Source organism: Neofelis nebulosa, chromosome 4 (assembly GCF_028018385.1).
Source record: "Neofelis nebulosa isolate mNeoNeb1 chromosome 4, mNeoNeb1.pri, whole genome shotgun sequence".
Classification (NCBI taxonomy): Eukaryota; Metazoa; Chordata; class Mammalia; order Carnivora; family Felidae; genus Neofelis; species Neofelis nebulosa.
The window spans coordinates 118,081,684-118,108,868 of NC_080785.1; the positions used below are offsets into that span (position 1 = coordinate 118,081,684).

General features: G+C 43.4%; 2 protein-coding genes and 1 non-coding gene across 4 annotated transcripts in view; 2 read left to right on the forward strand and 1 right to left on the reverse strand.

Moving 5' to 3' along the window:
* The first annotated feature begins 1,586 nt into the window (after positions 1 to 1,586).
* SEC13 (SEC13 homolog, nuclear pore and COPII coat complex component) overlaps positions 1,587 to 27,185 on the forward strand; it is a 36,075-nt gene continuing 10,476 nt past the window's right edge. Inside the window, exons 1-7 of one of the 2 annotated variants that reach the window (XM_058726013.1) lie at positions 1,587 to 1,717; positions 5,035 to 5,079; positions 7,317 to 7,432; positions 10,901 to 11,052; positions 11,602 to 11,735; positions 26,106 to 26,239; positions 26,669 to 26,792. In XM_058726013.1, the coding sequence (XP_058581996.1) occupies positions 1,715 to 1,717; positions 5,035 to 5,079; positions 7,317 to 7,432; positions 10,901 to 11,052; positions 11,602 to 11,735; positions 26,106 to 26,239; positions 26,669 to 26,792 (708 nt within the window). In that variant the 5' untranslated portion in view covers positions 1,587 to 1,714. Of the gene's footprint in view, positions 1,718 to 2,031; positions 2,145 to 5,034; positions 5,080 to 7,316; positions 7,433 to 10,900; positions 11,053 to 11,601; positions 11,736 to 26,105; positions 26,240 to 26,668; positions 26,793 to 27,185 lie in introns of those variants that run through there. The other variant, XM_058726014.1, reaches the window with a different exon arrangement.
* TATDN2 (TatD DNase domain containing 2) overlaps positions 11,735 to 27,185 on the reverse strand; it is an 83,027-nt gene continuing 67,576 nt past the window's right edge. Inside the window, exon 10 of the transcript XR_009260709.1 lies at positions 11,735 to 12,704. The gene's annotated coding sequence lies outside the window, so the exon portion shown is untranslated. The remainder of the gene's footprint in view (positions 12,705 to 27,185) is intronic.
* LOC131511168 (U6 spliceosomal RNA) lies at positions 17,420 to 17,522 on the forward strand. The gene has a single exon (XR_009261373.1). It is a non-coding gene; the product is annotated as a U6 spliceosomal RNA (small nuclear RNA).

Below are 27,185 nucleotides of genomic sequence, written 5' to 3' on the forward strand. Positions count from 1 at the left end.
ACACACACACACACACACACACACACACTAAAGGCCAGCCTTTCTCAGGGAGAACTGATCTCCAGATCAAGCACCATGAGCCCATTCAACTTCCAAACAGTTTCACATCCCAGGGTCCATTTACTCCCAACATCAACCTTCAGCGTAGGTATTATAATTTCCACCTAACAGAAGAGAAGACAGCACCTCAGAGAGAGTGCTTCTCCCACCTAGAAAGGAGAAGATACACAAGTGATCCAAGCGGTCATGATGCCAGAATTGGCACTCAAAACTTCTATATTACAGTGTGCTTCAGTCCTACCAGCAAATACCTTAATGAATAAGAAACAATTGCATTGCTTGTCCCAAATCCACAATCTCTCCAGCTTCAATGCCTACACCAGGGAATTCCTTTAATAACAACTATATTATTTGTATTATATCAAAAATGTCATTGTCCCCATTTTCCACTCGAGAAAAACAAGGCTCAGAGAGAAATGATGCACCCAGAGAATCAGTGGTGCAGCTACAGACTGAAGGCCAGGGCTTGTCCCTTGAAGAACAGGAGACCCAAGCGCCCTGCCCCCTTTGTCCCTTAGCTCCACCGCCAACATCCCTGCAATATTTCTCCATTAGAGGGAAATAATCTTGAAATCTGGGGTGGGGGCGGAAGGATGAGTCACTGCTTGGAGGCCCAGCACTTAACTCTTTAACACCACACAACTTTGGCCCCTGCTCCAAAGTTCCTTGATGCTCTAGGTCTGTCACACTCTTTGAGCCTTAACATCTTCTCTCCAGCAGTGACCATCGCCAGCTAGAATTCTTCCATCTAGTGTCAAGACAGAAACTGAGGGATTGTGACTTACACAAGGGGAGCCTAGACTCCACCCTAGGTCACTGGACTCATTAACGCCATGAGAGGTCCAGGGCTGCCTGACCATGTGTGGCTGAGGGGAGCTCCCGGGCTCTGTCCAGCGGTAATGCATTCTCATTGTGCTTGTAGGAAGCCCGGGACCTAGGGGTTGGGGATACTGGGGTTTAGGTACTGGGCTGTAGCCGCAAGAGCCTAGCTGAGATCCCTCCCTGCCTGGGGTATCCACCTGATGGACCAGATTCACAGGATCCCAGGACTGTGGGGAAGGGGCAGTTTGGAGGCGTTGGTTCCTCCCATGGCTTGGAGAGGGCAGGGTGAGAGGGCTCAACCTCTGGTAACTGGCATCCCCTGGCCTTCATTGCCTCCGGTCCCAGCTTTGGGTCCTGAGGAGGGACTAACAAGAAAGCACTAGGACCAGTCTACCCACTACCCCCAAAATTACTCTCCTACGATGTTCATCCTAAGGCCGGTTGGACCCAGAACCTGCAGGGAAGGAGGTGAAGCTGTAGTTATGAATCCTTCCTTTCGTGTACGGATCCCAGCAAAAGGCAAGGGCTCTTCGGGAGAGAAGACCTGCTACAGTTGCGGATTCCAAAAGCCCCGGGATGAGCCGGGCCTTGGAAACCAGAGCCCCACCCCTTTGGTCTCGTGCGCTCCGCACGCAGAAGGGAAGTGGCCTTGGGAGGGCGGGGTAAGGCCCGGAAAAGGCACGGACCTTTCGTAAGAGCGGAGCGCGTTGCTACCCGGAGGCTCTAGAGCCACGGCCCGACTGCCGGCCAGCCCGGCGCCGGAAGTGAGCTGTTCGGGGGCGCCGCCGGGAGCTGCCACGTCCGAGACCGGGAGCTGCCCACAGTCGCAGGCATGGTGAGTGTGGGGTCCGGGGATGCGACCCTCCCGGGTTCCACTACCCTGCTGAGGTTCAAGCCCCAGACCGGGGCCATTCAGCTCCCCTTCACCGCTTCGAGGTTTGCGGGGCTCTGGTCCTGCCCCTCGGAACCTTTCGGAGGGGCAGGCCAGAGGGAGGCCTTAGAACCTCTTGGAACTATGCGGACCGCGTTGCTGCCGCGTCTCTTGCTCTTTCTTTTTTCTTTTTTTTTTTCTCTTCCCCCAACAAATGAAAACAAAACCCAGAACACCGTAGGTGCTACTGTATCCTGAGCCCTTAGTAAGTTCCAAGCGTTGTCCATAATCTCCGCCTGCTAACAGCCCTGCAAAATAGGTGCTGTTATTATCGACACTTTACGCATGAGGAAGCTTGAGGTTCGGAGAGGTGAAGCCTCTTACACCACTGGTAAGGGGCAGAGCTGAGATTCGAACCCTCTTAACCAGTCCTTTCCACCACCTACCACCTCTCCCAGCAGAGATGTATGCGGAACAGTTGTTCGGTGTAGGGCCGGAAAGTATGATGGGCGCTTCAAGAAACTGGTGTGAGGATGAGCTTTTAAATGACGGAGGGTAGGGGCTCGATTTTTTAAATCTCTGGCATCCAGCGTACAGTCATTCCACATTTACTCTTTGAGTGAATGACTGAATGGTAACTAATGAATAAAATCATGTCGCTGGAGACTGGCACAGAGTAGGGGGAATACAGTAAACCAGTGCTCTCAGGAAAATGGGTGTGCTTGGACACACCAGAAGTCAGGACACTGGGTTTAGTTCTTGGTCTGCAGGGTTTGACATTAATCCATCTCTTTTGGCCCCTCATTCTTCAGCTGCTGAGTAGAATCGCTCATGTTCTGATACTCAGCACTCTCTAAATGAAATTTTAACTCTTCAGCCGATTGGGAAGAACTGAATTGTTTTAAGGGCTGCCTCTTACTACTTAACAAGGACCAGACAACGTGAGGTGCTCAGGAAGAAGGACCTTTTTTTAGAAAAGAGCTTAAAAAAAAAAGAAAAAGTCACTTCTTCAGAAGTGCGGTTCCCACCAATCCTGGCTGGTGGGTGAGGGTGGTTAAAAATAAATGCTAGTTATTCCTGAGGCCCTTTGGTGACCTGGGGCAAACCTACCAGTAAACTTTGTTCCTGACTCTGCTTAGCCCTCAGCTGCTGATTTAGGGAAGTCAGTATAACAACTACTTTATATTGTAGATAGACAGCCTGGTCAGGTGGAAAGCTTTGTGCGCTGAGAATTAACAGGTGGGGCTGTTTTTCCAGCTCCGCCTTTAACTAGCTCTTTGACTTTGGCTAATGCTCTCTCTTCTGGGTTTCTTCATTTCCTTAGTTATCAGATGGCTCCAATTAATCCTGCCCTTTGTCCTTCCCGGTGCATCTGAGAGAGTACTTTGTAATCTAGACGGCTTGGCAAGAGTAAGAGAATCTTCATCTTCCATACTTGCCTTTGCAGACCTTAGAGGTCTGCTTATTAGGGAGCCTAGAATTTGATGAGAAAACTGGTGCTTACTTGTTATGTACCTTTTGAACTGCTCTGCAACTGTCCTTTTCCAGTCCCCACTTTTCCAAAAAGTCAAATCAGACTTTATACCTTCAGGGCTTGTACCAGAAAAAAATGAAATGGGAGAGGTGGTAAGATATACCAGTTCCAGGGTGCCTCGGCAGCTCCGTTGGTGAAGCATCCAACTCTTGGTTTCCTCTCAGGATCTCATGGTCATGAGATCAAGCCTCAAGGCAGGCTGCACACTGGGCGTGGAGCTTGCTTGGGATGCTCTGTCTCTATTCCTCTGCCCTCCCCTGCTTGCTCGCTTGCTCTCTTTCTCTCTCAAGAAGGAAGGAAGGAAGGAAAGAAAGAAAGGAAAAAGAAATACAGTTCCAAACTGAAACCTCCCTTACAGTCCTTTTCTGTCCCAAGAATTTAAATAGTGGTTGAGCAAAGTAAAGTTGTCTGGTTTTGTTCATTTATTCATTGAGCAAGCAGTCACTGGGTTCCTTTTGGTTGCAAAGCACTGTGCTTGGGTGATTTGAAAAGATTCAGAACTGTGGACGACAGACCCTGGTCCAGGGAGTTCATCTTGTGTTAAGAGAAGAAAAGGGTGTAAAGTGGGGGCACCTGGGTGACTCAGTTGGTTAAGCGTCCGATTTCAGCTCAGGTCATGATCTCAAGGTTTGTGGATTCGAGCCCCGCATCAGGCTCTGTGCTGACAGCTCGGAGCCAGGAGTCTGCTTCAGATTCTCCCTTTCTCTCTCTGCCCCTTACCTGCTTGTGTGCTTGCGCTCTCTCTCGCTCTCTTTCTCTCTCTCAAAAATAAATAAACTAAAAAAAAAAAAAAGAAACGATGTAAAGTGTTGTAGACATTAAGTGCTTAAGATACTCAGAGGAGTCCAGCAGGTTGGGGAATCTTGGAATCTTCAAGAACAGGGGCATAATTTGAGCTGGACCTCAAAGAGTGAATGGGAGGGTGATGACCATGGCCGCTGTGTTCCAGCCCTATAAGCTGCTCAACCCTGGATCCCAGTAAGTGAGGGACTAGGATCTGTCACAGGTGGTGGACCAGGGAGCAACTTCAGGAGAAACTTGAATCGGCTCTCCAAATCTTAGGTATTAACTCTGTTATGTAAAAAACTGCCTGTAACGTCAGAAACTCTGTCATCCAGGAAGGGAACAACAGCCATAGCTCCCCCAGGGTGCCTCTTTACCCTCAAACGTAGCCAGGACTGGTTGCCATTCCCCCCACTTTTGCTCATATTAGTCCCTCTGCTTGGACTTTCCTTTTTTCCCCTGTGCCACCTGGCAAATTTCTCATCATCTGACCCCCAGTTCATGTCTACCACCACCAGCCCCTCAGGCTGCTACAGTACATGTAAACTACCGTTAAAGTACTTATCTTTGCATGTCAGGGTTAATTATGTGCAATATTCTTAGGGAAAGAAATACTTCTTTTCTTCATTTTTAAAAATATTTATTTTGAGAGGGAGAGAGCACGTGCCCATAGAGAGTCCTAAGCTGTTGCACACCATCAGCACAGAGCCTGACGTGGGGCTCCAACTTACTGTAGGTCATGACCTGAGCCGAAATCAAGAGTAAGGTGCTTAACTGAGCCACCCAGGTGCCCCAAGAAATACTTCTTATTACATCTCCATTTCTTGGCAAAAAGAACATACTGAAACTAAATGTTTAGTGAATGAATGAACAAATGCAGGCAAGAACTTTAGAGATGACTGATAGATTTAATTTGCATTCTAACTGCCATCTGTTAATTTACCAACTGTATCTTTGGTTTTAGGTATCAGTAATTAACACTGTGGACACCTCCCATGAGGACATGATTGTAAGTATTCCTTTAGCCTTCCCTCACGCACTGTGCAGGTGTGCATTTCAGTGCAGGGGAGCATTTCTGTTGATCATCCATAAATCCAGTGTGGCTTTGCACCCTTTAGTGAGGCTGTAGCCTCAGGATATGGTTATTCTCCCAGAAGTGGCTGCCACATTGGCAGGACTCTGACATTCTGGTCACTCTATAGTGGGAGGAACCTGGGAATTGTTTATAGCTCAAGGCCCTCAGTCTTTAGGCAACAGAGTAACCTGCTCTGAGATGAAGGCTGCGTAGGTGCGAAGGTCTGACCATGGTTTTCCCACATGCCTTCCTCCTACTGCTACTTCTTAGCCCCATAGCAAAGAGGGCTGAAAGAAGAGAGAATAGGAAGGTTACTCAGTACAAAGGCAGAGAGCATTTACCGCGAAAGCCCAAAGCAGAGCCAAGGTAGGACTACCACAGACAGTGGGCCAGGCAAAGCCCTTTAAACCAGAACTCATTAACTCAGGGCGTTTCCTGAGAGGCAAACACGGGGCTCGGTATCAGAGGACAGGGCAGTGGAGAAGGTCCAGAGATTAAAGTCTCTAGCAGCAAAGATGCAGACTCTCCTTCATGCAGGGCCAAGCAGTCCAAGCCCAGCCTTTGAGCAAGACCCTGTTCAGTAAGCTTACAGCATTTCCTCCCTGCCCTCACAACCTCACCAGCAATTGCTTTTGGGCTTCTGAGATGTTGCCTGGTCTCACGGTGGTTGTATATCTTTTTTGGATGCAGTCATGTGTTGGTCTAGCTGTAAGACCACACCTCCTTGGAGACAGCATGGTACCTTGGGTAAGAAAATGCAGTCTGAGACTCCCACCAATTTCTTAACTTTTCTGGGCCAGCACTGATTTCCCCATAGGTAAAATGGGGAAAATAATGGATATGCTACCTGCTTGGGTAGGTTAGATTTGAGAAGCAGATGAGGCATAGTAGTAATGACTAATGTTTGCATGTTCACTTACTGTCAGACTCATACTAAATACTTTCATTCAGTATCTCATTTACCCTTCATAACAACTCTTAAAGCAGATGCCACCATTAGCCCCGTTTAAAGAGAAGGAAACAGGTTTAAGGAGATTATGTCATTTTTCCAAGGTTGCAAAACAGGTAAGGTAAAGAGATAGGATTTAAGTCTGTAGGTACTATGCCCTACTTCCTGTTGAAGTGTGTGATGGCACTCTGCAAGAGAAGTGTCCAAGAAATCTATCTTAATACTTGCATTGCCTGCCTTCCAAGAAGCCAAGACCTAGAAGAGTTGAGGGGGTGACTTCCAAAGAAGAATCAGGACGTTTTCCTCAGGTAGAGAGAGAGGTGGGGAAAGAATGTTGAAGCAGACAGAATGCTTCTGTTGAAAAAGTGGAATTGCTCCTGAATACCATAAGAATGATAGCTGATAGTTCCTAAAACCCCCAAAATGAGACAACTGAAGAAGGTACCTTGGAATAGGCAACAAACAGGAAGGACCAGGATGTTCAGTGGGGCAAAGCCTCATCCTTGCACCTCAGAGGAACCAGGGAGACAAGAGCTGTGGGCAGGGACCAGCTCTAGGTCTGGATGGACAGTTAGCATCCAGAAGGTCCGTTCATCGGTGGGACTAGTGACATTTAAGGCATTGGTGAAGACTCTGGGGTACTGGGCCTACTACTAGGAAAAAGGTCTAGTAAAAATCCAGGAACAAAGGTCCACAAAGGATCCAAGGCCATGGTTGGAGGAAGGAGCCCAAATGTCTGAATAGAACCTTGTGTCCAGGCCCAATGTGCATTTTGGAGGACCTCACTGGGGACTACAGGCAGTCTTAGGCTGTTCCTTTGGATCAGCATTAGCCCTGGGTTCTGGGGCTGAGCTGAACCTCCAGGTATCCTCCCCGGTAGCCCACAGAGCCTCAGAACATGGTGGGGCCTGACGAAGGAAGAAGAGGGAGGCTAGCCAGTCAGCGTTTTGTCTCCCATACCCACCCTACAGAATAGGATGGAAAGGACTTTCCCGTGTCTGTAAAGGGTCTCAAAGCAGCTAGGTATGGTTTTTCTTGTCCCTTCAGAAAGACAGTGCCTGTCAGAGAAATGGGAATGTCGGGATGCTGGCTTGTTGCCTGATAGTGATGCTGCTTTGAGGTTAATTTCAGGTAAATTTTGGTCCAAACTAGACTGTCCTGGTGACTACCCCACCCCCACCCGCCCAGCCTGCAGGCTTCCTGAGCTATCCTCCCTTTGCAGCACGATGCCCAGATGGACTACTATGGCACCCGCCTGGCAACCTGCTCATCAGACAGGTCCGTCAAAATCTTCGATGTGCGAAATGGAGGACAAATCCTCATCGCCGACCTCAGGGGGTGAGTGCAGCCACACCTGGGCAAGGTCTCAGAGAATGGTTGGGCTTCTCAAGAATGGCAGGAAAAGCTAAGAACACAGATCAGAGGAGCCCCATGGTGCAGTTAGCAGAGAAAACACCCAGGTCCCAGCCAAGTGACTGCCCTCAGCAGACATCCCGGGCTGATGGATCCAGGAATAAATCCCAACTTTGCCACCCAGATACTCACTAGAAGACCTTGGGCAAGGCCTTCACCTGCTCACCCTCAAAATTGGCTGATGCTGCCTCCTCCCAGGCAGGGCCTGCTCACCACGTGCTTTCAATAGCTACTGCTGCCTTTAAAAGTGGGAAATGAGGGGCGCCTGGGTGGCTCAGTCGGTTAAGCGGCCGACTTCGGCTCAGGTCATGATCTCACAGCCCGTGAGTTCGAGCCCCGCGTCGGGCCCTGTGCTGACAGCTCAGAGCCTCGAGCCTGTTTCGGATTCTGTGTCTCCCTCCCTCTGATCCTCCCCCGCTCATGCTCTGTCTCTCTCTGTCTCAAAAATAAATAAATGTTAAAAAAAATTAAAAAAAAAAAAAAAAAGTGGGAAATGACCTTCCTTTGTTTAGCCAACTTGATCTAAAGTGGCCCTGAAAGGCAGAAATGTAAGAATAATGTTAATGTAAAATGCATTAGTAATTATATAAATCCCATAAATTTGCCTATTTACCCATGGCAGATATTCAGTAATATTTACAAATGTTTGATTTATTCTCTCCCTACTGAGATTCTTTTTTTTTTTTTTAATATGAAATTTATTGTAAAATTGGTTTCCATACAACACCCAGTGCTCATCCCAACAGGTACCCTCCTCAATACCCACCACCCATTCTCCCCTCCCTCCCACCCCCCATCAGTCCTCAGTTTGCTCTCAGGTTTTTTTTTGTTTTTTTTTTTTAATTTTTTTTTTTTCTCAACGTTTTTTATTTATTTTTGGGACAGAGAGAGACAGAGCATGAACGGGGGAGGGGCAGAGAGAGAGGGAGACACAGAATCGGAAACAGGCTCCAGGCTCCGAGCCATCAGCCCAGAGCCTGACGCGGGGCTCGAACTCAACGGACCGCGAGATCGTGACCTGCCTGAAGTCGGACACTTAACCGACTGCGCCACCCAGGCGCCCCTGCTCTCAGTTTTTAAGTCTTATGCTTTGGCTCTCTCCCACTCTAACCTCTTTTTTTTTTTTTTTTTTTTTTTCCTTCCCCTCCCCCATGGGTTCCTGTTAAGTTTCTCAGGATCCACATAAGAGTGAAACCATATGGTATCTGTCTTTCTCTGTATGGCTTATTTCACTTAGCATAACACTCTCCAGTTCCATCCACGTTGCTACAAAGGGCCATATTTCATCTCCCTACTGAGATTCTTGAGATCCTGGCTGGTTTTTGTGGCCACACTTCTGCTTTCCCTCATTCCATTGCCTTTCAAATAAATGGGAGTTCTTGACCTGGATTCCATGGATCTCCAGTGTTCTGTGTATAGAATTCAGGGGTTGGTGAACTGGAGCTGAGGGAAAAAAATCACATCTTTATTTTCAGTGACTCAGATATTTAGCATTTCCTTCAACCTTGGAGGTAGGCTGGAAACCACAGAAGTCAGAGCACCTGTAACTTTATTACCAGTAGAAGACACACATGGTTTCATATCACATTACAGTTGTAGCTGTCTCAGAGTAGCACTGACACTCATCACTACTCTGAACTAAGAGTGGCTATTAGACTTGCCACTAGAGTTTATTAATGTGCTAACCGAGAAGTACACGTATCACTGTATTATAAATCGTTCTTTAACATTTCACTAACCGTATTGTAGTATAATTAGATTTCCTTTATAATCCTAGCTTGTTGTATCCATTATTCTGAAAAGGGACCAACCATTTCCTTCACCAGACTGCACAGAAGAAATTAAGAACCCCTGACAGATAGGGGCTCATTACATGTTTGTTAATTAAAGAAGGCATAACTTGGGGCGCCTGGGTGACTCAGCTGGTTAAGCGTCCGACTTTGCCTCAGGTCATAATCTCACAGTTCGTGAGTTCAAGCCCCGCATCGGGCTCTGTGCTGACATCTTAGAGCCTGGAACCTGCTTTGGATTCTGTGTCTCCCTCTCTCTGCTCCTCCCCCACTCATGCTCTTTCTCTCCCTTAAAAATAAGCAAATGAACATTAAAAAATTTTTTTAAGTTTTCTATATAAAAAAAAAAAAGAAAGCATAACTAAGTAGCCTTCTGGGGAGATGGGCCTAGAAGTTCCCCTCTTCCTGAGTGTCAAAAATTGAGTAAGGGGTCACATGCTACTTTCCCTGGCCAGCAGCAGCCCATGGCTGCACAGAGAGGTGCCTGGCTGCCAGCTCTAGCAGAAGCGGGCACGTCTGCTGTTACTCAGTCCTTTCTGCCCTGTTTTTCTTAGGTTCAAAAGATGTGCAATATTACAGGAATAAAAAATCCACACACCCTTTCTTTTTTTTGCCTCAGTTCAAACTATGCTAGTTGTAGGACATTTGAGTCTTCTGTGAGTTTGCTTGGCAGCTCCTTTGTGGGGACTGGGAATTGTCCCAGCCAGAGGGAGGAGGACACTTTGAGTGGGGTAGAGGAGTGAACAAGGAACAGCAGTACCAACTAACAGGCATGAGTGGTTTTTTCTTTTCTTGTGCCCAGCACTGTTCCAAGCTTTATATGTGAGTTATCACCAATATTTCCCCTCATGAGCACGTATGAAAGAAGCCTTGCTCATATCTCCATTGGGAGACTAAGCCATAGAAAGGGCATGGCCCTTGCCTAAAGTCAAGCAGCTAGTGAATGGCGAGTGGGTGTGAAAGAGCCTGGGCCATCACCTCTGCCGTGCCGCTTCTTTGTGCTTGGTGCCCACCCTTCCCTGCACCTTAGAGACGGTCCTAGTACAGAGTCTAGCACTGCGTGTGTGCTCAGATAGTACTTACCAGGTGAATGCGTAAGATCAGAAGAGCAGAGACATGCCCTTGAACAAATTAGAAGAAGAGTGAAAAATATGAAACAGATACTCAAGACTTAGCCATTGTGGAAGGATGAGTAGCAGTTCACTCTGTAAATACTTCCTGAGTATTTGTGGGTGCAAACCCTAGATTGATCAGTGCACAAATGAATAGACTGAGAGGTTTCTCTTGATGATGGCAGGTGTAAGTGGTGTCGGCTGCACTGCGGGACGAGGGAGGGAGGTTCTGCCGTGTAGGAACAAAGAGGCTAACTTAGAGTCCTGACTTGCTTTCAAAGCCTCTGTGACCTCTTTCACGTCCCAACAAAGGTCCCTTTTGGCGGTGACATCCTATAGTTCTCCCTTATAAAATTCTTAGGTGGCTCTGTCCTAAGATACTGTATCTGCCTATCAAGGAAGGCATTCGGTTGGCTCCAAAGTAGTGGCTGGCAGAGCACCGCAGGTTCCTGTGGCCCATGTGAGCCACCTCTGATCCTCTCCCCTTGCAGTCACGAGGGTCCTGTGTGGCAAGTGGCCTGGGCCCACCCCATGTATGGGAACATTCTGGCATCCTGCTCCTATGACCGGAAAGTCATTATCTGGAAAGAGGAGAATGGCACCTGGGAGAAGACACATGAGCACACAGGCCACGACTCCTCAGGTACCGTGAGTGTGGTAGGAGCGGGTGGGCGGGGCCTTGCACTGGTCGTGGCTGAAGCTCACTGGTGCCTTTCCCCTCATGGTGCTCCTTGTTTATCCCTTGGATTTGGTTGGTTTTTCTCCTGTCTGTCCGCAGCAGAGGTAAGGCACTAAGACCTAAAGCCAATCTAAAGCAAATCAAGAAAGGAAAAAAAAAAACAACACGGTGCATTTTTTTTTTTAAGTTTATTCATTTTAAGTACTGGCCTTTATTCTCAGATTATTGTCCTACTTTTTTTCCTATTACTTTTTTATTAATGTAGTGTTATATTGGTTTCAGATGTATATTATAATGATTCAGTATTTCTATCCATTACTCCGTGCTCATCACAATAAGTACACCCTTAATCCCCTTTATCTATCCCACCCTGTCCTACTTTTTGTAAAGGTAGACTATAGTTTATGAAGTTATAATAGTCGTAGGTGATGGGTTTTTTAAATCTTCTTAATTGACAAAAGTGAAACTTCCTCTTGGCAAATTCTGCTAACTGTGCCTCCCTCCTTCCCACAGTAAACTCTGTGTGCTGGGCCCCCCATGACTATGGCCTAATCCTCGCCTGTGGGAGCTCGGATGGGGCCATCTCCCTGCTGACATACACCGGAGAGGGCCAGTGGGAAGTGAAAAAGATCAACAATGCTCACACTGTAAGTCCAGACTCTGCCTGCATGTGGAGGGTAGCTCTGCTACCTTGCCTTGTGTCTCCTGGAAACTCCCTAGAGAGTGGCAGGAGTTGTGTCATTGCTCTGTTGGGGGCTGGGAAGGACTGATGCTCAGACTTGTTTGGTGGGGCAACTTCAAGCCGCTTTGCTCTGAAGTCAGACAGAGGCAGCATCCAGGGAGGCCCCAAGCTGCACCAGCCTCATTCAGCCCAGGACAGGGTTTGGCACAGATGCCTTCTTGCAAGCTCCCAAGTCAGGGAGGGCCAGGGCACTGGCAAGGTGGTAGTGGCAGCCTGCCTACCTGCTACCTTTGCCATGGACGCCTCAAGTTAACGTGCTTGCAGTGGTCATTGGGACCCCCTCGAACTGAGTGGTGTTATAAAGAGCATCATAGGAATTCAGTGCCTTGCATTTCCATTCATTGGATATTATGGTTGAAATAAGAAAGCACTATGGACAGTGGAAGAGTGTCTCACACCATTTGAGCCCCTACTGTGTGTCACGTAATCCTCACAAACATTTGTCAATGAAAGAAGAAATTATCAAATTAACAGATTTGCAAGGTAAGCAGTCCTGTTCCCATTTTATGTTGACACAGAAAAGGCTTAGAAAAAGTAAACGACTTAGAGAAGGTCCTGTGTCAGCGTTAGAACCCAGAATCTGTGCCTTCTCACTATATAACAGTTCCAACTTTGGTGGCCCCGGATTCTTCTGCAGTCTACCCAGATGGAAACTTGGTAGCTCTCAAGTTTGACACTGTACTTATGCGCCTCTCGAGTTTAAGAGATCCACAGCCTGTTCAGCCCTCAAGGCCCCAGGAGCCTGTGTCAGGGTCTTTACTTGAGATGCTTGGATTCTTATCTGCTGACTAGCTTGCAGAAATGAATAGGGTGAGCGGCTTCTGGGAAGATGGTGGGGAATGGCATCATAGCTTTTCAGTCTTTCCTCATCTCTCTGTAAAAACCAACAGAGCAACTAAGTAGCACAACCAAAAACTCAGTAACCACATTTATAACAGAAGGAGGTAACAAGGTATTTCCACAACCTCCAAAGTAGAGGCAGAGGGAAATAAACTACCAACAACCAAAGGCCTTAGGGTATTGGTATCTGAGCAGGAGGAAGCAGGAAGCAATGGAGTGCCTTCTAACTGACAAAGCAGCCAACCGTGTTCACTGGAAACCATAGCTGGCCAGTGTAAGAACAGCACCTGAAACTGAAAGAAGTTTTGCATTTTTTTTGTTTTTAAATTAGTATACAATTTACTTACAAAATTCACCCCTTTTTAAAATATACGATTCTGTAGTTCTTAGTATATTCACAAAATTGTGCAATTATCACTGCTGATTTTCAGAACTTTTTTATCACCCCAAAAAGAATCCTCCTCAGCAGTCGCTCTCCACCCTACCCCCAACCTAGGCAACCACTAATTGACTTTCTGTCTATGGATTTGCCTATTCAGGACATTTCGTATGAATGGAATCCTATAATACAGGCAGATCCTATAATACCTCAGAGCCATTGTGGGTTTGGTTCCAGACCACTGCAGTAAAGGGAGTCGAGGAATTTTTTGGTTTCCCATTGCATATAAAAGTTATATTTACACTCTCCTATGGTCTATTAAGTATACAGTAATAGCATTGGGTCTAAAAAACTATGTACCTTAAATAAAATTTATTGCTAAAGAATGCTAAGCATCATCTGAGTAGTCAAGTTGTAATGTTTTTTTGTTTTTGGGGGGGGGGGGTTTGTGTGTGTTTTTTTGGTTTTTGTTTTGTTTTTTATTTGCTGGTGAAGGGGCTTGCCTCAGTGTTGATGGCTGCTGACTGATCAGGGTGGTGGTTGTTGAAGGCTGGAGTGGTGGGGCAGTTTCTTAAAACAGCTTTGAAGATTCCCACATCTATTGATTCTTCCGTTTATGAACAATTTCTCTGTAGCATGAAATGCTGTTTAATAGTATTTTACCCACAGCAGAACTTCTTTCAAACTTGGAGTCCATCCTCTCAAATCCTGCCACTGCCTTATCAGCTAAGTTTATGTAATATTCTAAATCTTTTGTTGTCATGTCAACAGTCTTCACAGCATCTCCACCAGGAGTACATTCCATCTCAGGAAACCACTTTCTTTGTCATCCAGAAGAAGCAACTCCTTGTGTGTTAAAGTTGGATCGTTTGATTATAGCAGTTCAGTCTCATCTTCAGGCTCCACTTCTAGTTCTCTTGCCACCACATCTGCAGTTATTCCTTCCGCACTCTTGTTCATGTTGTTATTTTGATTTCTTCCCATGAATCACAGATGTTCTTAATGGCATCTAGAACAGTGAATCCTTTCCAGAAGGTGTTCAGTTTACTTTGCCGAGATCCATCAGAGGAATCACCATGCAGCCACAGCCTCACAAAATACATTTCTTAAGACTTGAAAGTCAAAATTACTCCTTAATCCATGGAAATTGCTGAATGGATGTTGTGTTAGTAGGAATGAAAACTACATTAATCTCATTGTCATTAATCTCCATTAGATCTCTTGGGTGACCAGGTACATTGTCAGCAGTAATACTTTTTTTTAACTTTCATTTATTTTTGAGAGAGAGAGAGCACAAGCAGGGGAGGGGTAGAAAGAGAGGGGAACAGAGGATCTGAAGTGGTCTTCATGGTAACAGCAGAGAGCCCGATACAGGACTCTAACTTGCAGACCGCAAAATCATGACCTGAGCTGAAGCGGGACGCTTAACTGACGGAGCCACCCAGGCTCCCCCAGGCAGGGACATTTTAAAGGATTCTTTGGGTAATATGTCTCAACAGGGGACTTAAAATATTCCATAAACCACATTGTAAACAGATGTGCTGTCATCCAGGCTTTGTTGTTCCATTTATACAGCCCAGGCAGAGTAGATTTAGCATAAATCTTAAGGACGCTAGGATTTTCTGCATGGTAAATGAGCACTGGCTTCAACCTCAAGTCACCAACTGCATTAGTCCCTAACAAGAGAATCGGCCTGTCTTTGAAACTTTGAAGCCAGGCATTGGCTTTTCTCTAGCTATGCCTAGATGGCATCTTCTTCCAATAGAAGGCTATTTCATCTACATCGAAACTCTGTTTACTGTAGTCACCTTCATTCATGATCTGAGCTAGATCTTCTGGATAACTTGCTGCAGCTTCTACATCAGCACCTGCTGTTTCACCCTGCACGTTTATGTTAGGGAAATGGCCTTTTTTCTTAAACCTTAGGAGCCCACCTCTGCTAGCTTCACACTTCTGTGGCTTCCTCACCTCTCTCAGCCTTCACAGAATTGAAGAGAGTTAGAGCCTTGCTCTCAATTAGGCTTTGGTTTAAGGGAATGTTGTGGCTGCTGGTGTTATCTTCTCTCCAGACCACTAAAACCTTCTCCTTATCAGTGGTGAGGTGGTTTCACTTTTTTATCATTAGCATAGTCACTGGAGTAGCACTTTCAATTTCCTTCAAGAACTTTTCCTTTGCATTCAGATGTTGGCTCTTCGGTGCAAGAGGCCTAGCTTGTATAGTCTGTCTCAACTTTTGACATGCCTTCCTCACTGAGCTGAATTATTTCTAGCTTTTGATTTAAAGTGAGAGACACATGACTCTTGCTTTCACTTGAACAGTTAGAGGTCATTGTAAGGTTATTAACTGGCCTAATTTCAGTGTTGTTTGTGTCTCATAGGAAGACCCAAGGAGAGGGTGAGAGACGGGGGAACAGCCAGTTAGTGGAGTAGTCAAAACATGCACATTTGTCAATGAAGCTTGTCATTTTTTATAGGTGTAATTCATGGCACCCTAAAACAGTTGCAATAATAACATCAAAGATTGCTGATCACAAATCACCATAACAAATACAGCAATGAAAAAGCTTGAAATATTGTGAGAAGTACCAAAATGTGACAGACACACAAAGCGAGCAAATGCTGTTGGAACAATGGCACCAATAGACTTACTTGACACAGGGTAGCCACACACCTTCAATTTGTAAAAAACACGGTGTAACTGAAGCACAATGAAGTGGAACACAATTGAATGAGGTATGCCAAATGTGGTCCTTTGTGACTGGCTTCTCTCATTTAACATGTTTTTGGGATTCATATCATAGTATGAGTGCTTTATACCTTTGTATGATTGTGTGATATTCCATCCTGTGAATTTATGTATCTCATTTAGCCGTTAATGGACATTTTCAGCTATTGTGAATACTGCTATGAACTTTCATGTGTAAGAATTTTTGTGAACATATGTTTTCAGTTTTCTTGGGTATATACCTGGGAGTAGAATTACCAAGTCAGATGGAAAGTGTCTGTTTAACTTTTTGAGTTTCCAGGTTAATTATACCATTTTACATGGCTTCCAGCAGTGGACAAGGGTTTTGGTTTCTCCACATCCTTGCCAAATCTTACTGTCATCTTTTTTTGTTTGTTTGTTTTGTTATAGCCATCCGAGTGGGTGTGAAGCGGTACCTCACTGTGGCCTCAGTTTGCATTTTTCTAATGACTAATGAAGTTGGGCACATTTTCATATGCTTACTAGCCATCTGTATTATCTTTGGAGGACTGACTGGGAGGGGTTTAATACTTTGTCCTACCAGTTGAGTGCAAGCCCCTCACCCTGGGAAAGACTAAAGGGACTTATAGAAATCTGACCTTTATGACCCACTAAGGCTTGTTTCCACAACAGGGCCCCTGGTGAGGAGAAACTACTAGAAATCAAAATCGAGCAGGAGAGAGACACAGAAAAAGGAAAGCACGGATGTAGACCAAAGTCAGGGAGGGGAACAAAGCCAAGAAATCTTGAAAGCAAGTTGTCATATTTGTCAGCACATTTATTAACAAAAACAGACTTCTCAACCTAGAAAGGCTTCCCTGGACCTCACTTTTTCAGGACAACTAATTTCACATAAAAATAACAAAAGCATTTGAGGTGAAATTACATAAATTTTAACTCACAAGAAAGGGAAAGAATATAGAAACTGGTTTGGAGGTTGGTGGGCAGCATGTTATCATGGAAGTTTCTAATTTAAGAGGGGATGTAGTTAGGTAGGCTCTAAGGGGGTTTTGGTATAATAAACTATTTGAGTAATTTACATTGTTCTGAATGTATGTAATATACATTAGGAATTTTTAGGAGCTTTATCCTTAACTAAATTCTTGAGCATTCTGAATGTTTTAAAGTTATTTCTTAGGAAAAAAATTTTCCAGGGAAGAAGTTGTCAAGGGATAGGTGAAATACTTCATGGGGATTCAGGAGGGCACTTTTGATGAGCACAGGGTGATGGATGGAAGTGTTGAATCACTGTGAAACTAAATATAATACTGCATGTTAACTAACTGGAAATAAGGTAAAAACTTAAAATTAAAAAAAAAAAGAATATACAGAATAACATCCTGACAAGCAATGAAAGAAAGGCATGCCCACAAAACAGAATCAAACTCTCACCTGCTATTTCAAATCAAGCTAAGAAACATTTTTTAAATGATACAAGGTGTGAAAAAAATACCATAAGTCATAATTAGAAAAACTTCAAAATGAAGTGACAGAATTTAGGAAAAAATCAGAAATGAAAAATTATTTCAGTAATAAAGACTAAACTGGAAAGAATACAAGAGCAAATAAACACAACAGATAATGTCTTAAGAGAAATAGATCGCGAAGAAGAGGAAATTTCTTCTTGCTTTGGCAGCATATATACTAAAATTGGAACAATATAGAGAAGATTAGCATGGCCCCTACACAAGGATGACACACAAATTCATGAAGTGTTCCATATTTTTGGAATACTACTCAGCCATCAAAAAAAACCCTGAAATCTTACTTGCAACGATGTGGATGGAGCTAGAATATATTATGCTAAGTGAAATAAGTCAATCAGAGAAAGACAAATACCATATGATTTCACTCATATATGGAATTTAAGAAACAAAACAGAAGAACATATGGGAAAAGGGGAAAGAGAAGAGAGAGACACAAACCACAAAAGACTCTTAATGAGGAGAACAAACTGAGAGTCACTGGAGGGGAGGTGGATGAGAGATAGACTAGATGGGTGATGGGTATTAAAAAGAGCATTTGTTGTAATGAGCACTGGGCGTCATATGTAAGTGATGAATCACTGAATTCTACCTCTGAAACCAATATTGCATTGTATATTAACTAAAATATAAAAAGAAAATAAAATAGTATTTCTTAAAAAAAAAAATGAAGAGATAGGGGTGCCTGGGTGGCTCAGTCGGTTAAGTGGCCAACTTCGGCTCAGGTCATGATCTTGTGGTCTGAGTTCGAGCCCCGCATCAGGCTCTGTGCTGACAGCTCAGAGCCTAGAGCCTGTTTCAGATTCTGTGTCTCCCTCTCTCTGACCCTCCGCTTTTCATGCTCTGTCTCTCCCTGTCTCAAAAATAAATAAAACATTAAAAAAAAATTTTTTTTCTAAAAATGAAGAGATAAAAAGATTTTGAGAAGAAAGTAGACAGGCAAAGATCAAACATGAATATGAAGAACTCCTGAAGAAGAAAAAAGAACAAATACTAAAAACTAATTCAAGAAAACTATCTTAAAATTTTAAAACAAAATTTGAGGGGCGCCTGGGTGGCGCAGTCGGTTAAGCGTCCGACTTCAGCCAGGTCACGATCTCGTGGTCTGTGAGTTCAAGCCCCGCGTCGGGCTCTGGGCTGATGGCTCGGAGCCTGGAGCCTGTTTCCGATTCTGTGTCTCCCTCTCTCTCTGCCCCTCCCCCGTTCATGCTATGTCTCTCTCTGTCCCAAAATAAATTAAAAACGTTGAAAAAAAAAAATTTAAAAAAAAACAAAATTTGAAATTGCATTTTGAGAGAGCATGCTCTACACTTAAGAATATCAACCCAGGGGCACCTGGGCGGCTCACTGTTGGTTAAGCATCTGACTCTTGCTTTCAGTTCAGGTCATGATCTTATGGTTCAAGGGATCAAACCCTGCATCAAGCTCTGTGCTGACAATGCGGAGCCTACTTGGATTCTCCTTGAGCGTTGTCTTTCTCTCTCTCAAAATAAATAAATAAACTTTAGAGAAAAAAGAAATCTCAACCCAGAGGGGTGCCTGGCTGGCTAAGTTGATAGACCATATGGCTCTTCTTCTTAGGGTCATGAGTTCCAGTCCCATGTTGGGCATGGGGTCTACTTAAAAAAATAAAATGCTTAAAAAGTATCAACCCAGAATCACTAGCATAAAGGACATAATTGTAATAAAATTACTGGCCTTTAAATAAAATCGTTTGGGCATCCGGGGGAAAAAAGCCATGTGACTCACAAGGGAAACAAAATTAGATTTTCAGTAGACTCTTGAACAGCAATGATCCATGCATAGAAAAAAAAATCACAATAATCAAGGAAAGAATGTGTGGGCCAAGGATTTATAACCAGCAAAACTGACTTTCAAGTTCATACAAAAGATCATAGCAGCTTTAAAAGCCAAAAACTGGATATAATCTACATGTGAATGGATCAAATTGTGTTTTGTCCATACTATTGAAATGTTCCTTAGCAATGAAAAGAAATGACTACTGACACACATAAGAAGAATGAATTTTAAAATAATTACAGAGTGACAAAAATCAGATTAAAAAAATTCCATTGATCTAAAATTCTAGAAAAAGTAAACTAGAGTGACAGCAGATCATTTAATTTTGGGGTAGAGCAGGGCTAGGGGAGGGATTAGGAAAAAGACCAAAGGAAACTTTGAGGGAAAATGGATAGATTTATCTTTTGTTTTTCAGTAAAATACTTTTTTTAAATCACCTCTTGTTTTTACTGAGGTATCATTGACATATTTTTATTTCAGATTTATAATTTAATGATTCAGTATTTATATACATTACAGAATGATTACCACAATAAGACTAGTTAACATTTGTCACTGTATATAATTACCCCCCAAATTTTTTCATTTGAGCTTCCAACTTCAACCCAGGTCATAATCCCATGGTTCATGAGTTCGAGCCCCACGTCAGGCTCTGTGCTGACAGCTCAGAGCCTGCTTTGGAGTCTGTGTCTCCTCTCTCTCTGCCCCTCTCCTGCTCACGCTCTGTCTCTTTCTGTCTCAAAACTAAACACTTTTCCAAAGAAGACACGCAGATGGCTAACAGACACATGAAAAGATGTTCAACATCACTCATGTCAGAGAAATACATATCAAAACCACATTGAGATACCACCTCACAGCAGTCAGAGTGGCTAAAATTAACTCAGGAAACAACAGATGTTGACAAGGATGTGGAAGAAGGGGAACCCTCTTGCACTGTTGGTGGGAATGCAAAGTGGTATAGCCACTCTGGAAAACAGTATGGAGGTTCTTTAAAAAATTAAAAATACGCTACAGCCCAGCAATAGCACTCCTAGGAATTTATTCAAAGGATACAGGAGTGCTGATTTGAAGGGGCATATGTACCCTAATATTTATAGCAGCACTATCAACAATAGCCAAATTATGGAAAGAGCCCAATGTCCATCAACTGAATGGATAAAGAAGATGTGGTGTGTGTGTGTGTGTGTGTGTGTGTGTGTACACACACACACACACAATAGAATACTACTTGGCAATGAAAAAGAATGAAATCTTGACATTTGCAGCAACGTGGATGGAACTGGAGGGTATTATGCTAAGCGAAATAAGTCAGAGAAAGACCGGCATCTTATGTTTTCACTCATATGTGGAATGTGAGAAACTTAAGACCATGAGGGAAGGGATGGGGGAAAAATACATAGTTACAAACAGGGAGGCAAACCATAAGAGACAGAGACTCTTAAATACAGAGAACAAACTGAGGGTTGATGCGCGGGGTGGCGGGGGGGGGGGGTCCAGGGCAGGGAGGGGAAATGGGAGATGGGCATTGAGGAGGGCACTTGTTGGGATGGTAACTGAGTGTTATATATAAGTGATAAATCATGGGAACCTACTCCCAAAGCCAAGAGCACACTGTATATACACTGTCAAATTATATTTAAAAATACTTAAAAATTTTTTAAATAAAATCTAAAGTTTTTTCTTGTGATAAGAAGGACTTGTGAGATGTGCTCTCCTAGCAACTTGCAGATAGGCAGTATAGTATTACCTATAGTCACATCTCTGTGACTTATTTTATACCTGAAAGTTTATCTTTTGACTCCCTTTTACACACCTCACACCCCACTTCTGGCAACCACCTATCTGTTCTTTGTATCATCTATGAGCATGGTTTTTCTCATGTTTGTCTTTTTTTTTTTTTTTTTTAACAGATTCCACGTATAAGTGAGATCATACAATGTCTTTCATGCCCTCAATGTCTGTCCATGTTGCAGATGCCACAATTTCATTTCTTATGGTTGAATATTCCGTGTGTGTGTGTGTGTACATACACCACGTTTTTGGGTTTTTTCCATTCATCCATCGATGGACACTTAGGTTGCTTTCATGTCCTAGCTATTGTAAATAATGTGCAGGGCACATGGGGTGGGGTGCAGATGTCTTGTTGAATTAGTGTTTTTATTTTTGCTTTTTTTGATAAATAACCAGAAGTAGAATTGCTGGATCATATGTTAATTCTATTTTTAATTTTTTGAGGAACCTCCTTACTGTTTTCCACAATGGCTCCACCAATTTGCACTCCCACCAACAGTACACAAGGGTTACCTTTTTTCCACATATTCAACACTTGTCTTTTTGATACTAGTTATTCTGACTGGTGTGAGGTGCTATCTCATTATGGTTTTGATCTGCATTTCTCTTATGATGAGTGACGCTGAGCATCTTTTCATGTGTCTGTTCATCAGTATGTCTTTGGGAATTGTGTATTCAGGTCCTCTGCCCATTTTTAATCAGATTATCTATTCGGAGGTTAAGTTGCATGAGTTCTTCAGGGTAACATTGGCCTCCTAGAATGGATTTGGAAGAATACCTTCCTTTTCTATTTTTGGAATAGTTTGGGAAGGCAGATATTCATTCTTTAAGTGTTTGGTAGAGGGTCACCTGGCTGGTTCAGTTGGTGAGCATGCAACTCTTGATCTCTCGGGTTGTGAGTTTGAGCCCCACATTGGGTGTAGAGATTACTTAACAGTAAAACATTAAAAAAATAAATGTTTGGTAGAATTCACCTGTGAAACCGTCTGGTCCTAGACTTTTTTTGGAAGTCTTTTGATTACCAATTCAGTTTTATTACTAGTAATCTGTTCAGATTTTGTTTCTTCAGTCTTTTTTTTTTTTTTTTTAAAGTTTATTTATTTTTGAGACAGAGAGAGACAGAGCATGAACGGGGGAGGGGCAGAGAGAGGGAGACACAGAATCGGAAGCAGGCTCCAGGCTCTGAGCCATCAGCCCAGAGCCCGATGCGGGGCTCGAACTCACAGACCGCGAGATTGTAACCTGAGCTGAAGTCGGCCGCTTAACTGACTGAGCCACCCAGGCGCCCCTCTTCAGTCTTGTAAGATGTCATTCAGTCTTGTAAGATGGTATGTTTCTAGGAATTTATCCATTTCTTCTGGGTGGTTCAATTTGTTGACATATAATTTTTCATAGTAGTCTCATAATCCTTTATATTTCTATGGTGTAGGTTGTAATCTTTTCTGTTGTAGTTTTAGTCTCTATTTTATTTATTCCCTTTCTGATCTTTATTATTTCCTTCTTTCTACCACCTTTGGGCTTGCTTTGTTCTTTTTTTTCTTTTTTTTTTTTTTCCAAAAATTTTTTTTTTTTTTTTTTAATTTTTTTTTCAACGTTTTTTATTTATTTTTGGGACAGAGAGAGACAGAGCATGAACGGGGGAGGGGCAGAGAGAGAGGGAGACACAGAATCGGAAACAGGCTCCAGGCTCCGAGCCATCAGCCCAGAGCCTGACGCGGGGCTCGAACTCACGGACCGCGAGATCGTGACCTGGCTGAAGTCGGACGCTCAACCGACTGCGCCACCCAGGCGCCCCACCAAAATTCTTTTAACATTTATTTGTTATTGAGAGACAGAGACAGAGTGCAAGTGGGGGAGGGGCAGAGAGAAGAAGGAGACAGAATCTGAAGCAGGCTCCAGGCTCTGAGCTGTCAGCACAGAGCCCGATGCAGGGCTCAAACTCACGGACCATGAGGTCATGACCTGAGCTGAAGTCGGGTGCTTAACCAACTGAGCCACCCAGGTACCCCTAGGCTTTGTTTGCTCTTTTTCTAGTTTCTTTAGGTATAAGGTTAGATTATTAGAGATTTGTTTCTTGAGTAGACCTGTATCGCGATAAATTTCCCCCTTAGAATTCCTTTTGCTATATTCCAAAGATTGTGAACCATTGTGTTTCCATTTTCATTTTTTTCCAAGTGTATTTTTTATTTCCTCTTTGATTTCTTCATTGACCCATTGGTTGTTTAGCAGCACGTTGTTTAGTCTCCATGTGCTTATATTTTTCCCATTTTTAAAATTAATCCCTTTATCATTTGGAATGCCCTTCTTTTGTCTCTTTTTATAGTCTTTGTTTTTAATTCTATTCTGTCTGACCTAATCATTGCTACCCCAGGTTTTGGTTTGTTTGTTTGCCTCCATTTGCATGGAATATCTTATTGCAACCCTTCAGTTTAGTCTTTATGTGTCTTCAGGTATGAAGTGAATCTCTTCTAGGCAGCCTATAGATGCGTGTTGTTTTTTCATCCAGTCACCGTTTGTCTTTTGATTGGAGCATTTAGGCCATTTACATTGAAATTGATTATTGATAGATATGTACTTATTGCCATTTTTTTTCATTGTTTTCTGGCTGTTTAGTAGTTCCTTTCTTGTTCTCTTTATGGCTTGATGACTTTCTTTAGTAGTATGCTTAGATTCCTGTCTCATTATCTTTTGTGTATCTACTTTAGATTTTTGCTTTGTGGTTACCATGAGGCTTCCATTTATTTATAACATATTTATAACAGTCTGTTTGGAGTTGAGAAGAACTTACACATGAACACATTCTAAAGTTCTACATTTTTTTCTCTCCCTCCACCCACATTTTATGTTTCTGACATCACTTTTTATCTTGTGTATCCCCTAACTAATTATTGGAGTTATATTTTTACTACTTTTGTCTTTTAACCTCCATACTAGCTTTAGCTGTGATTAACCTACCAACTTTCCTATATTTACCTTAACCAGTGAGATTTTTATTTTCAAATGTTTTGTTGTTACTAATCACCCTTTATTTTCAGCTTAAAGAAGATCCTTTAACATTTCTTATATGGTAAGCTTAGTAGTCATGAACCCCATTAGGTTTAGCTTGTCTAGAAAACTCTCTCTCCTCCAATTCTGAATAGCTTCACTTCCCTGAGTATTCTGGGTTGGAAGTTTTTTTTTTTCTTTCAGCACTTTGAAACATGTCTGTTATCTTGGTTGTAGTGGTAGTTTTACAGAGTATACCTGTGTCAGAGTTCATCAGATTGTGCCTTTATGTCAATAATACCTCAAAGTCCTTCATAAAATTTTATATTGGAGTATAAAGGACGTAGACTGTTAGTGCTATACACAAACTCAAGGACTTCTTTCCACTCGCCCTTCCTGAGGGATCTACTTGAGAATAAGCTTCAGACAAAAAAAAATGATTGGAAAGACATCAAGTATAGTTAACTGTAGAGAAATAAGACCAAATGAGTTATAAGGCAGAGTACAGGATGTACTGGCCATGTGCTCTATTAAGGTAGTGGATGGACAACTATTTAAAAAGTGGGCACGGGGCGCCTGGGTGGCGCAGTCGGTTAAGCGTCCGACTTCAGCCAGGTCACGATCTCGCGGTCCGTGAGTTCGAGCCCCGCGTCAGGCTCTGGGCTGATGGCTCGGAGCCTGGAGCCTGTTTCCGATTCTGTGTCTCCCTCTCTCTCTGCCCCTCCCCCGTTCATGCTCTGTCTCTCTCTGTCCCAAAAATAAATAAAAAATGTTGAAAAAAAAAAATTAAAAAAAAATAAATAAATAAAAAATAAAAAGTGGGCACAAGCAGAGCAGGAGGTCAGAATCTTTTAATGTTGGTACCGTACACACAAAACACGCCCCTCCCACCTCCATACATTGGCAGTGACTGAGACTGATGTGTAAAATGAGATAAAATGATTATGTGGCAGCGAGCATCCCTAGCACTGGTCTATAGTTTTGAAATAATTTCTCACCCAAAGAAACCCTAATTCCTGAGGAAGTGGCTGATCTCAGGTCTGAGGCAGGAAATGTACAAGATGAGTCTGTGATATCTTGTTATACTTAACAGAAATAATCAAAGATGTATTTTGACATACTAGAATTATGTCAGAAGAGCCAATTTGAACACACACTGCAGTTTAGGTGTCAAAAAAATGAACTGAAACCCATCAGATATGCTTAGATCTATGAGTTCATAATGATATATAAAGAGAGAATCAATCATCCTTGAAGACCGTCAGGAAATCAGTTCAAAAGTGTCAAGCATTTGACCTGCCTTTCCTATCTGATCTGCACCCATGAGGATCCAAATATTAATGAGGGGAATTGCCCCATGTCTAGCTTATTCCTAATAATAAATGAGAAAGAAGTGAATACAATTACAATATCACCATTTTGTAATGTCCAGTGAATTGAAAGAGACATAAATTGTTGACAGATGCTAATAACATAAAAAAGACAATTTGATGTCATTTGCCTCCCGATGAAAGAATACTGCCTGTAGTGTTAACAAAGGGGTCAAACTTGAGTCTGATCCAGTCTAGGATCCAGCTGACAGTTTTCAGGAATTCAGAGGAAAGTGTTGAACCAAGTGAGAAAGAACAAATCAGCCTGAGATACTGCAGGTCGGATGACTGGTCTTTCTTCAACAGAAAAATTGTAAAGAAAAAAGATCAGAGTGGGGAATCTATAAATGAGGAAATGTAAAAAAGATTTTGAAAAAAACATTTAAATGGCAAGACCACAGTGTAGTGTCTAGGGATGCATATTTGGGTGACAAAACTAAAAAGAAGGTAAGAAATTAGAAGTTAGGAAAATGTTACTGGGGAAGAGGGCTATGATTCATAATTACAAGGCTTCCTGGGTAAATGGTAATTTGCTGTCTTGAGCAAGTAGTGGTTACAAGAATGCTTTAGACTAATTCATTAAGCCACGTATTTACTTTGCATGGTTTTCTGAATCCCTTCATATTTTTGAAAACTGTTCTGTTTCTTAAACTCCCTGGAGTTTCTCCTACTTTAAATATATTGCTGAAAAATAAAGGCACTGTTAGGGCTCCTTGAAAAGCATTATGGTGGCTAATCCTTAATTCATCAAAATAGCTGTCCTACTTAATCCTGTCCTGAGAATTGGAGGGGATATGAACTGCAGCTTTGGATCTGCATAAGCAGTACTCTGTTGCAAGTCAAAAGGGCAAAGTCATCCCAATCCCCATCCTTACAGATTGGCTGCAATGCTGTCAGTTGGGCCCCTGCTGTTGTACCTGGAAGCCTCATAGACCAGCCATCGGGGCAGAAGCCCAGCTACATCAAGAAGTTTGCGTCAGGCGGCTGTGACAACCTCATCAAGCTGTGGAAGTAAGTGGGGTTGGTGGACTTATCCTCAAGGGGACACTTCTTACCTTCCACCCTACCTACTGTGACTCAGCCACAGTTCACAAGAAACAGGATCACCCTTTTTCCCCCTCCTGCTGATAGAATACCATTTTCAACCTGTCAGAGGACATCCTTTAAAAACAATTTGGCCTTGCTCAAGCATTTTAATTCTTCACCTAATTCCCAGTTGCCGGCACCATTGGCTGTGAGGGAACAGAGCATTTCTTGGAGGGTTTCTTTAGAGCTGCTGAACTGAGTAAAAATCTACAAGGTCAATAAATGAGATCAGAAAGATGGAATAGCTTCTTGCTATTTTGCCCCTGCAAAGCCCATGGGCTGGGGGTGGAATGGAGGTGTGGGAAAACACCTGGGCTGCAACCTGCTGCATTCTTCTTTCATCTCCCCTGTCAGGGAGGAGGAGGATGGCCAGTGGAAGGAGGAACAGAAGCTAGAAGCGCACAGTGACTGGGTTCGAGACGTGGCCTGGGCCCCCTCCATTGGCCTGCCCACCAGCACCATCGCCAGCTGCTCCCAGGTCAGCTCAGACCCATGAGAGCCTCCCGTGTTGTTTAATCTCTGAGTAAGTCCCGTCAGCCCTTATAGTCCCCCTAGGGTAAAGTCTTTTAAAGGTAAGGGTAGGGCAACAGGCACCTTTGGACCAGTGCAAGTAGGAGAGCCAGGTCATCCTGTAGCGAAGGCTTGATCAAAAGGCACAAATGGCTTGTCTCCACTGAGCCACGAGCTGGGCCAAATTTGGGACCAATTTCCCATCCTCAGCATTGTATGGCTGGGAAATAGAGCTGCCCAGGTACATTCTGGGAGTGTTCCCAAGCGGGGTCTAGGGGCAATTGGAAGTTCTAATAAGGTCTTGGACTCACCTACCTATTCTATCTTCACAGATCACAAAAGAAAAACCAAGGACAAGCCT